We start from the raw sequence: 17,195 nt of genomic DNA, 5'->3' as shown, positions 1-17,195 counted from the left end.
GTGCTTTGATGGATTACTGATGGCCAGAGTGTGAGGTAAGGTATGGTGGGTGGTGTGTATCGAGGTCACTTCCCATCTACATCAAAGCTAGGCTGACATCTTCATCAAAGAGTCTATTACCATTCTTGGCTCATTTTTCCCCCTCTCTGTGTGTTGGCTTTTTTTGGCCCATTTTTTCTACACCGTTGTGTTTTTATTAAAAGACTGCTCAGGTTGAGAGTGCTGAGAGGCTGATAACTCCTGTTGTTAGCAGTGTAGGTCTAATCGTCCTATTTCCATTCATTAGTTTAGCCTTTTAACAGGCTCGCTCTACATTATACCGCTTATTACAAGGCTACTCACCACATAAATCAGTAATAGGACACAAAATATTAATTTAAAAAGGATTTTCTTTATGTAAAAACAATTTTGTTGCTTCTGCTAAAGAAAATAGTCTGTTACGTCTCTGCGGTTGGAACACTGTGTCCATAGCAACCTAAACTCTGTAGCCGCCCCAACGTTATAATTCACATTAAATTGAACATTTCTGTTGGTGGTGAAGTGAAACAAGGTGACTTCTTTGGGGATATTTATGTTGATATTTCTGTCCTCACTCATCTCGTTTCCTTTTTGCTGCGGCGCTGCAGCTGACCTGGAAACACAATGTTTCAATGAAACCATTAGCACTACTGTTGAAGTTACTGTGTAGCCATCACACACTGTATTTCCACTTGGGTAGCAGGGTTGGGTATATTTCACATTTTTATCGGCACCTGAAATTTTATGGGTACCGGAAATTCGGTTCCACTACCCAACGGTATCTTTTTATGATACTTTTCCTTATAATTTCCTAATTATAAAAAAAAATTCCAAACCTGATCATTCTATTTAACATTACTATCTATTTTGCATATTGTACACTCTAAAGAAATTAAACATAATCAAAAATAAAACCCCTCCCTCTCTCGTCCTAAACCCATCCCTACAACATCTTAAATTGAATAATTATTCATTTCTTACTCACTGCAACATTTATTCTTGTATTTGTATATGATTCTTTTTTAACCTGTTTTATTTTCATCAGCACTGTTTTTAATAGCTCTTTATTTTTTTAGGTAAAGCATTTTTAATTGCCTTGTTGCTGAAAGGTGCTATAAAAATAAAGTTGCCTTGCCTTACAAAATCAGTAGCCCCTCAGGATGCCCTCACATCTGTGCCCAGTCCCAGACATGATCTCTCTACTCTTCAGACCAGCCTGAGGGAGGAGCTGGACAGCGGGGATGGAAAGCCTGGCTGCCTGGCTAAATTGGGCTAACATTTTCCCAGGGACATTGTTTCCTATGAGCTCACGACAGCACCTCACTGCTCGTCTATTCAGGAGCTGTGGGTCTTTTTTTAGTGGGTGAAGGTAGAAAACATAAACGTCATCAGGAAAAAGAGATGCACACTTCTTTAAAACTAGCGACAAGGCAGTTTGGATTGTCAGGCTAAAACGGTGTAAAAATGCTTGTACTGTTGAGTATACTGTGAAAAATGGTTCTTATGAATTTCTCAGCTAATCATAATCTGTAAAAAATTGAATTTTGCTCCAGCTCCTTGAGTGCAAACTGTATGTTGAGTGCAATATGTGTGTGTGTGTGTTTGTGTGTGTATGAGACCCAATCTGCTCCTTCCCTAAACAACTTCCCGATAGATTTATTTTAAAATTCTGCACTTTGTCTCAAATAAATAGATGTCAAATTACACTCTGTTGTTTAACCAAACTTTAATTTTTTTCTGAAAATACATGTCTTTCCTATTAACCCATGTCCAAATAACTATTTAGTAAGCTATTTTGTAGGGAAGGCACAAACCAACCATAGTTAACTCTGTAATGCTGGTCACTTCTTTTCTACATTACATCTGGAGTGAAGCTATATTGTCATTTAGTTGCTCAAATGCTCAGCTTGTAGCTATCGTCCGTGTGAAAGTTGGTCTTTCTTATTCAGGCGTTTTTTTTTTTTACAGAAGGGGACTACTCCATTTCTCCCCACTTATTCCATGATTCCACCAGGAAACTATTATTTGGACTTCCCTTTCTCCAAGTATATCATTTTTTATTTTTTTTATTTATTTTCTGACTTTATTTTGCCACAGTTGATAAATTAACCAAACTTCTTTCTGCGGATTGATGGATGTCCTCCGCATGAGCCAGAACTGCGTCCATGGCAACGGTCTGTTAAACAGAAATAGCAACGCTAGCACCAGGGATTAGGACACAGTATAACCTAGCTTCTTAGCCTAGCTTCTAAGCCTTCACTAGCTTTGTAGCTTCAAGCTAGGTGGGCGGGATTTCAGGAACCAGTGCGCTTCAACTCCACCTTTTGGATTAGCTGACAATAAGCACTACCAAAATCTTCATTCTGGTTCTTAAGAAATCAATGGATGACATCACAGAGAATATGTAAAAAAAAATTGTTTAACTAGTACACGGGCCCCACGTGGTTGTGTAACCCCCAGCCAATAACAGCGCGCAGGTTGTGCAGCCAGTTCTCATTCAGCGTCTCATACTGACGCACAAGCCTAAATGACCCAGACACTCGGAAGCAGACAGGAGGACGCTCTGCATTCACTCTAGGGCAGGGCAATATGGCCTAAAAAACAAAAACATTACCCCCCCTACTCAAAATCAATCTGCAGAGGACAAAGAAATTGTTCTTAAGTTTTAATTTAATTTTGACTCATATACACACACACACACACACACACACACACACACACACACGGCATGTATACCATTATGATTATTCACGCCATTTTTGTGGAAATATAAATTGGTTTGAGTGTTTTTCCTATCATTGTTTTGGGGGCTGCCCCCCCAAAAGATTGACAAAGTTACATAATTATGCTATATATTAAACAACAAAACGGATGCATGAGATAAAACTGTTTTCACACAGAGGTAATTCATGTCTTGTTCCTCGCAAAAAGTTAAACCTTGCCCCTATTTACATCTGTTGCCCGATACCCGATGATAGTTATCACATTTCTTTGGTTGCATCTACGGACAAATTGACTACTACTATTACTACTTTATCATAGCCACCTACTAAGTTACACATTGTGACTGACACAGTCAAATATTGTCAAAATACACAATTACCAACGGGTCAAAGAAAAGTGGTAACACACATTTAATTGCATGGTCTAATGATTTACATCATCGTCTGTCCTTTTGTGTAGCCTATATGGTATGAGACATATGGTAATATCCCTGAATTTGCACAACCGAGGCTTGTAATAGCCTATAGTGTTAAAACCTACTTGAGTTTGGCTCAGAAATAACCAAGCATTTTAACAAGTCTTTCATCGATTCATTCCATCCAAACTGATATGTTGTCCTGAAATCAAACTCCGACACAGCAAAGTAGCTATTGATATTCTTTAATGAGCTTTTTCCTTCTGACATGACCTGCCTACCACCCTGGTATATGGTATGAGGAGCTGAACGCCTTGTTGCGCCAAACAGATGTTACTTTAGCAAGAGAGAGGCATGTTTTTATTAAAGTACATCCTGGACAAAACTAGTTCTGGTTCAAAGGTGGTCTCCCAACACACCCAATGAAACCACAAACTGCATGTTGTGCACTGGATCTGACTACATGAAATCCAATAGATTATTTTTACGTTACATTTGTAAATATATACAGAATTGTGAATGTGCTTACCCAGTCATCATGACCATCTTTAGTTGTTCTTGACTTTGGCATGCACTGCCATATGCTCTGCATAGCTCCGACGAGTTTTCTAACACATTACACAAGTGTGAACAGTTTTTCAGACACATTGATGATGATACATTGACATCAAAAAACTAACAAAACTGAATCCGTTACCAGTCTGCAATCTATATCCTTTCTCAACGGAGTAGTTGCTGCCTCATCGGTCCTGGAATCCACCAACTCGCCTTTAAGGACAAGCTCTGCAAACTACAAAAGACTCAGTACAAATAGTAACAGAATAGCTTTGTTCAACAAAAGGGTCATTTGCACACATACCTTCAGACCAATGCCCCACAGGATGTTGAATCCTACTGGCGAGGATAGTCAATTATATCACAAGTCCATCGCGATATATGTATATTTTTGCGTCTCATGAAAGATCTGTAGATGCGCTAAATATAGTTATTTGGAACTAAGAACATTTTAATGACATTACCACTGACATAACTTGCCTTGTCATATCCTTGCATTTTGTTAATTGGGCGGGGGTTTCACCGAGGGGGTCAAAGGAAAGCGCCCGTTTCTCCTTTGGATAGATGACCTTCACAGTACATGCAAGATCGTGTAAAGAGGATGTGATCTCACATTAAAATATGATCATTTTATAGTGTAGGCCTACGTTCTCACCACAAGTGTCCACTGATTTTTGTCACAAACTGCTCCAACTGAAACATTATAGGCCATTGGGTCAATCTGAAAACATAGACAGAATGAATAAATAATTGTAGGCCTTGTAACCCTTTTATGAACAGAATTTGAAAGTAGTCACCTTCTTTTATACCCTGAATGATCCTTGCCACATCGCTGTCTTCTCAAATGACTCGACAAGAAAGAACTGAAGGCCAACGTTTGAATGGTTGCATGGATAAATGGGTTCAACACCTTATTACGTGACAATTGTGTAGAGTTACATATTGGTATTTTAAATATTTTTAAGCATGACCATGATGATTTCATGATGATGAAATACTTGCATGTACCTCACTCTCCACCTGTTTTCCAGGTGCCAGATTCAGGCAGGCCACAACGGCAGCTGTTAGGTAAACACAACATCCGGAAACCTTCTTCTTTCTTTAACTGTCTATGACGGTGACCAAATGGTATGGAAACCAGTAGGGGTATAACACCGGCTCCGCATGGTGCTCCGACTGGTCAGCGGTAGTTGGTGGTTCAGTTATCCGAGATGAGGTGACTGCGAGCGGGGTTCAGAACACTGCGGGCTTTTGGTCATTTCGGCCGAGATTACGGTTAAGTAAGTGTAAGAAACTACTAGTTAAGAAAAGAACTAATGTTAGTTCCTGTTGCTGTCATGTTGGCTGTGTATCTCTATGGCAAACACGCGGGAAGAGGGCTGAGCCCGTTCGGAACTACGGGACCGTCAGCGGATGCTAAAACCGATTTTCATTATAGAGTGAGCTAGCCTGAGAAAGCAACAACAATTTGTTTCTGAAAATACCATTACAGTTAGATGGGTCAGTGACTGCTGACATTAACTATTTATACATACACTATATGTGCACCCTAATAGGCTATTATAAAAATGTCAGTCACTGCAGAACTAGCTTACCTATTGTTGTACACCTTAGGAGTGGTCAGCCCCTCAGGACCTAATCAGGCACACCTGCACGCACTCTCCTTGATTAGGCTAGTGAGCAGCTGAGCTCTCTCTCTCTCTCTCTCTCTCTCTGTGTCTGTCTCTGTCTCTCTGTCTCTGTCTGTCTCTGTCTGTCTCTTTCTCACTCTTTCTCTCTGTGTCTGTCAGTCTCTGTCTGTCTGTCTCTCTCTCTCTCTCTCTCTCTCTCTCTCTCTCTCTGTGTCTGTATGTCTGTCTATTGAGCCATGGAGGGGGCAACTTTGAATGATTGCGTTAACTTTAAGTGATACTCACTACTATCCTTAGGGTACAATTTTAACAGAAAAAAAAATGATGATTTGGTGGTTAGTTGCCAATTAATCAGTCATTTTTATGTGCAATCAAAGGTTTTTAATAAATGTACTGCCCTACAATAATGTTTTACTCGTTAGGGCTGAACAATTTAGGGGAGGTATCTAATTGTAATATATCTGAAGAAGACTGCGGCCAACCTGAGGCTTATGACTTGCGTTTTATTAAAGCTGGTAAGGCTTTGGTTCTTCTCTGCAGGTTGTTCTTTGTATTTTAATTGTATTTTAAACATCGGGATGTTTTGGATATGCCTAATTTAAAAAGGAAGAGGTTAGGGTTGCAAACATGTAATTGATATGTGCTGTTTGGCAGTTGAGGAAAGTGGTAGCGATTGTGGGGGGAAACATCTGTAGAAGAAGAAGCACGAGTGGTTTTCTTTTAATGTTTTGAACTTTTTTAAACTACCAAATAAGTTGAACAATGGGAACACAAACAAAATTGCATTGTTACATTTCATAACTGATTTTAAACAACAACAGAGGAGCAAAGGTTGTAAGGTAAGGAATATCTAGAAACGTCAAAATGTTGAATAAGACTCAACAGATAAAGTTTAGCAGTTATGGCATAAGTTTCTGATATTTCTCGTGTAGAAATAAAATTGTAGATATGGTAATGATAGAACATGCCAGAAATGTCATGGGGTCACCCAAATCATGAGGAATTATTCTCTAAGGACCATGAATTTTTGAAAAGAATATCATTGAAACCAACAGTTAGTTAACAACTTGCAAATTAATAATTTAACCAGAGGGTTCACCTAAAGGCCAGGTTGGAGATATAATCCCTCCACAGTCATCTCGGATGACTGAGCTTCCCACCCTATCTCTAAGGGAGACGCCAGCCCCCCTCCTGAGGAAACCCGTTTCAGCCGCTTGTACCCTGAATCTCGTTCTTTTGGTCATGATATATAGTAATAGTATGTAGAAATTAGTAGCATATAGTAAAGATGCGGTTTAGTCCTGCTTTAGTCACGCTTTGCCAGACCTTCCTCCACTGTGCTGTGGAGAAGTGTCTGGCTAGTCCACACAGCATTCATGGATGGGAGAACATCGGGCTCTGGTTTCTTGGCATTTCTTTAAACCAATCACAATTGTCTTGTTTTGCGTTAATCGGCGGACGGAGCCATGGCGCCTCTGCAAAGTAGCCTCGGGAAGGAACTTGTTTTGGTGGAACATGTGTGTTCAAAAGTTGTTTTAGTTGGCGACAGAAAACTCAGATAGGACAGATAGTCTAGCTATCTGTTTACCCTGCAGAGATCTGAGGAGCAGTTAACCAAAGTTAAAGAGGGCAAAAGTTCTCTCTTCCCATACTCAAGTAGAAGTACAGATACTGTGTTAAATAATACTCTGGTAAAAGTAGAAGTACTGATTTAACTTATTTACCCAAGTAAAAGTAACAAAGTACAGGCTTGGAAATTTCCATAAAGTGTAAAAATAAAAGTAGCCTTGCGAATGACGTTTTTGATGGAAAGCTCCCTGGAGCACATGTTACTAGAGTGAAAGCTGAGAAACGTCATGGAACATGGAAAAAAAGGCTCTTTATACGCCATGGCCTATACTTTAAATGGATGTCTGCCAATAGTCCTAAAACCTCCCATATATTAATAAGATTCTGACTGAGTAACAAGATATGAGTTCAGTTGTGATTCTGTGAGAATTCACAGATCCAGTTTCTCTTTTTTAATCTTACCCTACATGTATGCGTGTGTGCTCAAATGTGGCTTCTCAATAGAAAATAAAGGATGAACCGGATAAACATCTTAAGCTCTGTTAGCAGTCAGAATGGGCTTATGGCATAAGTTTCTGATAATACTTGTGTAAAAATAAAATTGTATCTTATCTATCATACATCTATCGTACATATCATATATATTGTATATATCAGGTCTCCCTCGAAAAAGAGATTTCAATCTCAAGGGACTTCCTGGTTAAATAAATAAAATATAGTAATGATAGAACATACCAGAAATGTCATGGGGTCACCCAAATCATGAAGAACTATTCTTAGGACCATGAATTTTTGCAAAGAATAATGTTCACACCACTAATTAGTTAACATCTTGCAAATGAATAATTTAAGCAGGGGTTCAACTAAGGTCAGCAAGTCATCCAAATCATTGGAGCCATAAATTGTTGGCATTTGTTATTGGATAGGACAGCGTGGACATGAAAGGGCAGAGAGAGGGGGAATGGCATGCAGCAAAGGGCCGCAGGTCGGAACTGAACTAGTGGCTGCTGCCCTTAGGACTGAGTCTCTGTACATGGGGCGCACGGTCTGCCAGGGGAGCTACCCGGGAGCTACGAATTATTACCACACAAAAACACCTCCAGACTGAAGCAGTTGACAAGAAGAAATAGCAAGCCAATGGGTTCTCTGGGGTATAGTATAGTAATACGTACAGTATAGTACTATAGAGAAGAAAGTACTGGTATTCGTGTTAAAAATGTAAGGAGTAAAAGTAAAACATTGGCGCAACAATAAAAAGTAAAGTAAAAATATTAGGAGTAAATCCACTTGAGTACAGTAACAAAGTGTTTGTACCTTGTTACTTCCCCTCTCTGACTGCAGTCCTCATAAATCCACCGGAGTTTAGAAAGCCAACACAAAGAAAGAGGAGTGTGACGGACATCTGGCCAAAAAGAGCGTAGACGTACTCCAACGGAGCAATCTCGAAAGTGGAACGTCGTAGACTAGTCCTACATCAACCCAGCTTCAGAGAATATAGAGAGGTTGTGGTTGTGGCCATCCCTTATCCCTGAAAATCCTCAGATAAAACTGCTTTGAAAAACACAAAGCATGTGGAAATACATTACTTTCAGAAAGAAATAATTGTGGTGGCAGATTTTAATTTCTGTCTCATGGTCACATTCCAGTTCTTTTCTGTGGCCTGACACATCAGTGTTAGACAGTCTGAACATGCAAGTCTATCTCCTGGCCCCACTAGTCATGCCCCAACCGGCCCCAACTGGCCCCAACAGGCCCCATTAACCCCGTCCCACTGCCAGCATAATGTTTCCATGTGAAACCATTACAGGTGACAAAGAAGCTCTGCAGACAGCAACAAGCACACACTTCCTATGGCTGCTGACAACATAGCAGAGGTCTCCATCTAGTGGGGGGGTCATGAAACAGTCAGGAACGCCTTCTCTACAAAAAAAAGAAAAAGCTTTTCTGAAGTACTTTCTGAAGCCTGCCAATCATGTTTCTCTCTATTTCTACTCTTTGTGTGTGAATCATTTTGTATTTGTCTGTACATATTATGTCATTCATCCTGTCATTAAGTATTATTGGGAATAGTATAGTGTATAGCAGATATAATAGGATTGTGCCCATGTCAGGGTTAGGGGTTGCTATTTGCTTCTTAATTTCATTGTAAAATTCATTCTGAAATTGAAGGTATTTTAACTCTTGTGTTGTCTTTCCACCGACCGTGCAACTTTACTTTTCTGTGTAAAAATGAAAACACATTTCAATATTTTGGTCCTCTGTTTTTGACACTTTTGTTGCTTTCCCCAATGTTTTGGAAATGTTTTAATCAATATTTTTTCAAATGCTATAAAGTTGACTAAAACACCCAAATTCAATGAAATTAGTGAGCTGAACATGTACTTTACTTGTTAAGAGCGTTTTACGGAACCATCCACGGTATTTCTTTTGACAATTTGGTTGAAAGAAACCCATATTTCTGATATAGAAACCTTTTATAAAAGGGTCAAATTTGACCTGAGGACAACAGGAGGGTTAAACAATAAACACAGGCCATATCCAGAATAATTTTCTGCATTGAAATTGAGGTAAGGCCATTGATTTTCAGGTAGAAAAAAGTTATATTTGTACCCTTTTTCTTCTTGTAAAAATTTGAAATGGGTCAATTTGACCCGACCATACAAGGGTTAAACCTTTTCCGAAAAGGCTTCTATCATAGAGAGACGCGAAACACACTGAATCACCTAACAGCCATAACGGCACCACGTCTCTCCTCAAAGGCATTTATAGTGTTGTATTGAGATGTGACAGAAGTAGGTGTGTGTGTGAAGAATACAAAAAGAGGGCTTGAGAGAGAAGTGTTGCACGGTGTTGCATGGGTTAGCTCACAGCAGGTTCAACCAGGCCGGCTACATTCTACGTGCATGTCCTCTCCAAGCAGGCACAAAAACATGCAGGGCACGTCAATTAACTCCTGTTAAGATGCCTTTTGTCTACTGGAGATGTAAATCTGCAAAAATGTCTCAAAATATATATTGTTTTGTAAAACAGCAGCTCACTGTAATTTCTATAAAACAAATAGGAAACACTTGGGGACTATTTTCCGCGGTGAATCCACATTTGGTGCTCTAGTGAGTATTTGTGGCAGCAGGACTGTGAGTGGGTTTAAGTCAAATAAAGGACAGTGTGTGTGTGTTGATGGTGATGATGGAACATGTCAGCCAGTGCAAAGTGAGGCTTAGTGATGTGAGTTTATGGCTTGCAGTCTCCGAGGTTCCTTTCCACGGGTAGAGTAATTGACGCACTTTTTACCTTTTTTTGATCAATGAAAGTCCAAGTCATATTTGCAATTAACATAATTGGTTCTATTTTTTCCTTGAGATATAAGTTAATAGTCCAGACAAATTACTGCTTTTATGTATGCTTATGTGGTATTGCTATGCGTGTGTGTGTCACCGTGGAGTCAAAAACTGTATGTGCTTCGGGGTTGCACACGAGGAACCAACGATTGGTTCCGATTTATACTAGGGGCACTAATTAGCTCTTACAGAGGGAGAAGACAATCAGGCTGTGATACACACACAATGCTTGTAAGTGTGAAAAATTATTGAAGGATAGCCTCAAGGGGTCCAATAAAAAGATGGATGCATTGTTGGTTTGATGTTTTCGTGGTATTTGATGGCCATAAGAAAAATAACCCTTAGTTATTTTTGAAAATGTGTTTTAAAAAACTCTTGGTTTGTCTGTTAGTCTGGATTCTGATTGGCTGTCAGAATGCAGCATCAGTGTTGAATAGCAGTCTGTCTGTCTGTCTCTGGGTCTCTCTCCGCTCCTCCTGACCGTGTGTCTTTTGTCTTTCAGGTTGCGCTATCATCCGTCCTCCCAGAGATGGAGGGATAAGGTACAGAGGTCTGACCCAAGAGCAGGTGAGAAGGGCTGCTGGCACACCTTTATAACAGCTGCACAGAGATCAGTTCAAATTCACTAGTCTGGGATTCACAACACAGATTCATGTCGTTACATTTATATATCAACTTTACTTTTTTAGTTTAAAATATTTGCTTTCATGAACATTCCTCTTCTTGTATTTCATTTATTTTTTTTTGTCCTAGAATGTGTCAAAGTTTTGGCATGAAACAGTCAAATTGATCCATACTAAAGATAATTGTATCAAACGCTTCAATTTTCAAAATATTTGTATGAAATTGTCATTATAGCGTGATATGTGCACAGAGAGATGCAGCAGGGACCCCCTACTACATGTTTTATAAAATGATATTGCAGATTTAAGAGGGTCTACAATACAAGCCCAAAGCCTTTAAACATATTGTTTTAGTGCACAGAATACTAAGCTATTCAAATAATTGTTATGATTTTATAAATCATGTTTAATGTAAAACATACATGTGGAACATTGAATCGGATTAACTGTATCTGTGGATCTTAGTTACTACCTTACCTATACGCCAGTCAGCCGGCCATTAATGTCTTTTATTTTTTACAAATAGACTGATTTATATTTGCTTGTGAGATGTTAGATTCATTTTAAGACATTTTCATTTTTGCAAAAACTTTCAAAAGTTGCAACGGAACTCGTTCACTCATTTTGCCAGATGATGGACTAGTCGACAAACGTTGAATAATAAAAATATTTTTTGCGAGTTAGACAGTATGCCGGAATTTCTTTGCAACTTTTGACATATTTATCCCCCTCCAACGCACCTGTCTCACGTTATAGATGTATGAAGTATTTTTCTGTACTGGAAAAAAAAACTTCCACCTATGGGCCCCTGACCCCTGTTGAAGATCTCTGCTGTAGACATTTACCTTCTACAGAATTTTTAAGACAACAGGTAAACATAGACCAAGTGCTGAGTTTGCAGAGAAAGATGTTACTAAATATGAACAAATATATTTAAAGACGAAGGAAGAAAAAGAAGTAAAGTCTTGCTTCTCTACAGGTAAGTATTTCAGAATTTACTCAAACTCATTTTAATTTGATTTAATTAAAGTGGCTATATGTCACTTTCAGTTTGTGTTCATTCCAGCGGCTGCTTCGGATGAAAGCGGTTGTGTTTTTACCGCATTTGCTTTCGAATTCGCTAAAGGTATTTTCTTTACGGTGATGAATCACCTACCGTAGACTACCGAGTTAGCGTTATATAGTCGTGATGATGTTTTTCTCAGACAGATAATCATTCATTTACCATAAGAGAATATGTTACAGATGCATCGTTGCATTTCACGTGTTGCATCCCTTATTAAAAACAAGCTTTAGAAATATCAAAACGTTATATATATATATATATATATATATATATATATATAGTCCCTTTGGCTACTTTAAGGCAAATTCAGCCCTCATTCTCACACACACTCCACACGTAACCATCCAAATCCTTTCTTTGCTTGTACAAACAATATAACCAAATATGCTGTGATATATTTAATATTTTGTGTGTGTGTGTGTGTGTGTGTGTGTGTAGATCCGCAGTGTGCAGGTGCTTCCGGTAGACTATGAGATAGAGTACATCTGCAGGGGCAACAGGGTGATTGCGGGACCCAAGGTCAGGAAGTGTTTGCCCAACGGCACTTGGACCGATCTGATCCAGCGCAGCAGATGCTGTGAGTTTAACCTCAGCTGACTCTCCATCACACATTCATTCATCTCCACCTGAAATACTGTTTAAGACCAAGCAGCAACTTCTGGGCCTGAAAAGTGAAGCCAACTCTGAAGCTCCTTAAAGCTGCATTCTCACTAACTTCCAGCATGGGGCGACTCCTCTGGCTCCAAAAAGAAATCTCTTCTTTTTCTCCTTTTGGGGCATTTTAGGCCTTCTACTGTGTGCCCTGTGTTTTTCTCTTGTTTTCAATTTCACAAGCAAATAGGGGTGTGCCATAGCCGTGAGATGATGGTGGAAATTTTTCATGCCTGAACCCCTGATTGGCTTCAGCTGGGTAAACCACTTGATGTGTAAGGAGCCAAGATGGCGGCCGTCTGAGAGCAACAAGCATTCCTCATCCTCCCCATCTCCCAATTGGCCATACTTCTGTTTTGTTCAGTCTTGTTTTAGATTAGTTACCATTTCTTTGGAGTAGTAAAGGTAGACTGCCAGGGGTCTTAATCCTGTTTTCTCCTGTTTAATTAGTTAGGGAGGTAAGTCTTTTGTCAATATTTTTGCAATTTTGTTTTTTTAAGTCAGTTTCTTATCTCCTAGACACTGTTGTTTGTTTGATATTTTGGCGGTCGGCCACCCTTAGGCCTTGTATAAGTTATCTATATGTTTATCTGCTGTGTATCTTTTTTTGATATTCAAACAAAAACTTGGGAGACAGGGAAGATGGTGCCTTCTCATGTTGTGTCCTAGGCAACCCTAGACTGGGGCGTAACATTACTGTTTATAGGAAAACTGAAGACATGAAAGAAGAGTGAGAGGGGGAACAACAGGTAGCAAAGGGCCGCAGGGCGGAGTCAAACCCGCAGCCGCTGAGTTGAGAAGAAACCTCTATATATGGGCGTCTTCTGTTCACAGTTATGAAACATTTCTCGACATAATGTGCTTAAACTACGTTACAGTTACAGCAACAAAAGAAAATACATAGACGCATGACTTTTAACCCAGCAGTTGGTGAAATAGTCATGTGATACACGGACACGTACACGTGAAGTAAGCCCTTTTTTTTTTAATCAAAAGCAGGATCGGCGATTTGTCCAGCATTTTTTTCTCTCCCCACCCCTGCCTACTCGCACATGTCTAAAGAAAACCAAAAACGGATACAGCATGGCTTACCGGCCGGTAGCGTACATCCAACTAATGTGTTAGTCCCCAACTTGACCTTTCTTTCTCCTTCAGCTGGTCAGCTCCTTGGTTCACCAGCAGACTTTGCTCCGTGAAGGCCTCTGGTTGTTGACTGGAGAGACTTTATATGAGCTTATACAATGTAGCTCTTATCAAAAAAACAAGACATAAAACTACACCACCCTCATTGGCAACAACAAAACAACTTCACAGTGTTGTTTAAAACTATTAACCGCCTGCTCTTCCCCATTGACACCCACAAACCCCCTCATCAAAGTATTTTTTTAGCCTTTCATTGATGGGCAGTGTTACATTGTGTGAGAGATTATTTGGTCAGAGTGTGAATGTTAGTGTGAAATTGAACGCTACAGTAGGCCAAATGCCAATTTGTTTTCAATAAAAAAACATTTGCACAAAGCAAGCCAATCCACTTTTCCATGTTGATGAGAGCATTAAAACTAGAAAAAATAACGGGATAAAAAGAATTTAAAGGACATTAAAAAAGATAAAAATGTGCGATTAACTGCTATTAAGTATTTTAATTGTTTGCCAGCACTAGTTCTTATCCATCAGCAACTCCTGGTATCTGCCCCCTCCCCTTCCAACCCCAATTTGCCCTCTACATCGCCGACCGTAGACTCGTACACACATAAGCAACACCATCCTGAAGTTTGCTGACAACATAACGGTCCCTACACCCCACCCTGAAACCTGCCGTCCTCAGACACTGGTTTGCTCTCCATTCCCCACACCACACTCTCTACCTTTGGAGACAGAGCCTTCAGTGTTGTAGCCCCGTCCTTCTGGAACACCCTCCCTGCTACGTCCCTGGACATGTTTAACCCTCATGTTGTCCTTGGGTCAAATTTGACCCATTTTCAGTTTATCTATCTCAAACAATGGGCCTTTGAAATAAGCTCTGTAAATGTCAACATTAGAAATATCAAAAAACTTTGGAAAAAACATCAAAATGACCAAATGTTGGAGCGATAAGTGTTTCATGGTTGACGGGAAGACGGCACAAGGGTTAAAAAAACAGAAAGGTACCATGAAGGTAGAGCATGTAAGCTCTGACAGGACTCCGTGTTGCATTCATGTACACCTTGTTCAAAATCACGGTGCATTCCATTGCACTTTGTTAATTTTGAAAAACTGTTGTTTTGGTGTTGCAAAGTACCCTACTGCAATCTAATGGCTCTTATTGTGCCATTGCCGTCACAAAATATAAAAATCAAATCTAATTGTGTATTTGGAGAATCGGGACACCCCTACTATCCCTTTATAACAATGTACATAACATAACAAAGTATGAGGCTTTTCTTCAGAACATGAAAAAAATGAAGCCTCCTCTGTCTTTTTCTTCTAGTGTTATTGTGTCCTCGGGTATGGACATCATTGGAAAATGGCCGTGTGTCTTCTTGGCCCCTGGGGCCCCCAGTGGAAGGGACAGTGCTACATTACAGCTGTCTGCCTTCCTTCATCCTCATGGGTCGAAACTCAACACAATGCAATAAGATGGGCCAGTGGGACACGCCCAAACCTGTGTGTCACTGTAAGTCACTTTCATTTAAACTAGCTGATTTCACATGCCGACGCAGTCCTAACAGTAGAAGCCTCCCTATAAGTCCACACTCATGTTTAGATGGCCCGTCAGACACTAATGCTTATATAAAGATTAGGAGGAGGCAGTGGCAAATAATGAACAAAACAGTGTATGAGTGGCTCTATTGTATTTTTGCAGTGTACACATCTTGGAACAAATGAAATATGTTTGTGGCCTATTTTAGTTGCACTCATAGGAGTTCTCAAACTTTTGAAGCTGAGCCGTAAAAACAAATCTGTCTTGTCTCTTCTTTTCTGTTCCCAAAGATGATCGCCACTACAAAGGTAAGAAAACTTTCTCTCTTCCCACTCTTCTTTCTTAATTTCATTACTTTTGCCTGGTGATGTTAGATGCTGTGCCAAGGTTTCAGAGCATGTCAAGTAATCCAGGAAGTTTTCTGTGAAGCAGGGGTTAGATGTCATTGATGATGTCGGCAACCATAACACAGTTACATCATTTTTCTGGATATTAGTCTTCCCTTTACATCACTTTGCTAATTCACTGCCCTCTGCCACTGTGCCTTCGAGGTTTATAACACTAATAGTGCCCTTCCTACCATTATTATGAAACAATTGTTTAAAGATTAATTACACACATTTGATGCATTACTCATAATACACAGTTGTTATGCTATCATAGGCCAAATCAGTCACTCCAGGATTTCAAGGCTTTTTGGTGATTGTTGTGGCCCAAAATGCCTGATTTTGGGGCAACTTTTGTAAAGAATTGAGATGCACGTTGCAATGTTGTTTGTATTTTTGTTAAAATGAAGTTGTGATGTTTATTTTCTTGATAAGATACTGCACGGTTTAGATCATCCCCAATTTATGCTAACAGCTCATGGTGAAATAAGACAACAAGATCATCGAGGGTAGACCCTTACCAGAAGTGGTAAAGCTTTGGTTATTTATTTATTTTACTTAGGTATGTTGTTAATAAAAATATCTTCTCATAAGAATCAAGGTTTGTATCAAATTGTGGGTCAAAAATCATGACATGAACCAAATCATGTGTGTGTAGAATGACAAAAAGGCATTCATAGACCATATCCCATAATGCCATGCGGTCATTCATATCAGAGAATCGGACAACAATCAACAGCTCTTTGATTCCATATTGCTTTAATGTACATATTTGCCAGTTTACTTCCTGGGCCCTTCCAAGGTGCTTCACTCTCTCCATTTGTGCGTGTAAAGGACCTGAGCATGTGTGTGTATATTTTAGGCCTGTTTGTAGTGTGTTCTTACAACAGAGTGAAAAAACTGTTATTTCACACCTGGGAACAATACAAAAATGTAACAACCAGCAACCGTGGGACAAGTTGCTACATTTTTCCATTAAGTTATGTACCATGGTAACGTCTGCCCAATCTGTCGAAATTCTCAGGAAGTGACATAATAACTACTTGTAGTTCTTCCAGGATGGTTGGTTTTTCCCATTCCACTCTTTTTTTGTGTGCTGTCTGTCGTGAATAGGCTTTATTCTATTTCCAATTTCCGGTCGACGGAGCAAACAGTCCATAGCACAAATACATGAAACTGTATTTTATTGTTATTGTTATCTTTATTGTATAAGTCCTTAAATGCAACACTGGACAAATACATCATTATAACGCATATCATGTATTTTTTCTTTCAGAATTGCAGTATTACTTCCTAAATATCCCCACAGGTTGGGTACACGTTACCATGGTGGGTAACCTACTGAGCAACTTGTCCCACTGTTGCTGGTGACAAAATCCCTGTATTCAAAATGTACATTGAAGCAATATTGGCATAAAAGAACTGCCTGCTCTCTGTCCAATTCTCTGATGTCTCAGTCAATCCGTGATCTGTCTTAGAGCATAATGGAATATTTCTCTGGTAATAAAAACAAGAAAATAAAATTAAAATAAAAAAAAA

At 39.4% G+C, this 17,195-nt stretch overlaps 1 protein-coding gene across 3 annotated transcripts in view; it reads left to right on the top strand.

Annotated features, from left to right (window-relative positions):
• gabbr1b (gamma-aminobutyric acid (GABA) B receptor, 1b) overlaps positions 1-17,195 on the top strand; it is a 126,180-nt gene that overhangs the window by 31,597 nt on the left and 77,388 nt on the right. For 2 of the 3 annotated variants that reach the window (XM_034891695.1, XM_034891696.1), the window contains exons 3-6: positions 10,753-10,817; positions 12,378-12,516; positions 15,058-15,243; positions 15,561-15,578. In XM_034891695.1, the coding sequence (XP_034747586.1) occupies positions 10,753-10,817; positions 12,378-12,516; positions 15,058-15,243; positions 15,561-15,578 (408 nt within the window). Of the gene's footprint in view, positions 1-4,868; positions 4,993-10,752; positions 10,818-12,377; positions 12,517-15,057; positions 15,244-15,560; positions 15,579-17,195 lie in introns of those variants that run through there. The other variant, XM_034891697.1, reaches the window with a different exon arrangement.

The sequence above is a fragment of the Etheostoma cragini genome, chromosome 14 (genome assembly GCF_013103735.1).
Source record: "Etheostoma cragini isolate CJK2018 chromosome 14, CSU_Ecrag_1.0, whole genome shotgun sequence".
NCBI classification, from domain to species: Eukaryota; Metazoa; Chordata; class Actinopteri; order Perciformes; family Percidae; genus Etheostoma; species Etheostoma cragini.
The sequence above is the reverse complement of the archived record's forward strand: the minus strand, read 5'-3'. Positions and strand labels throughout refer to the sequence as shown.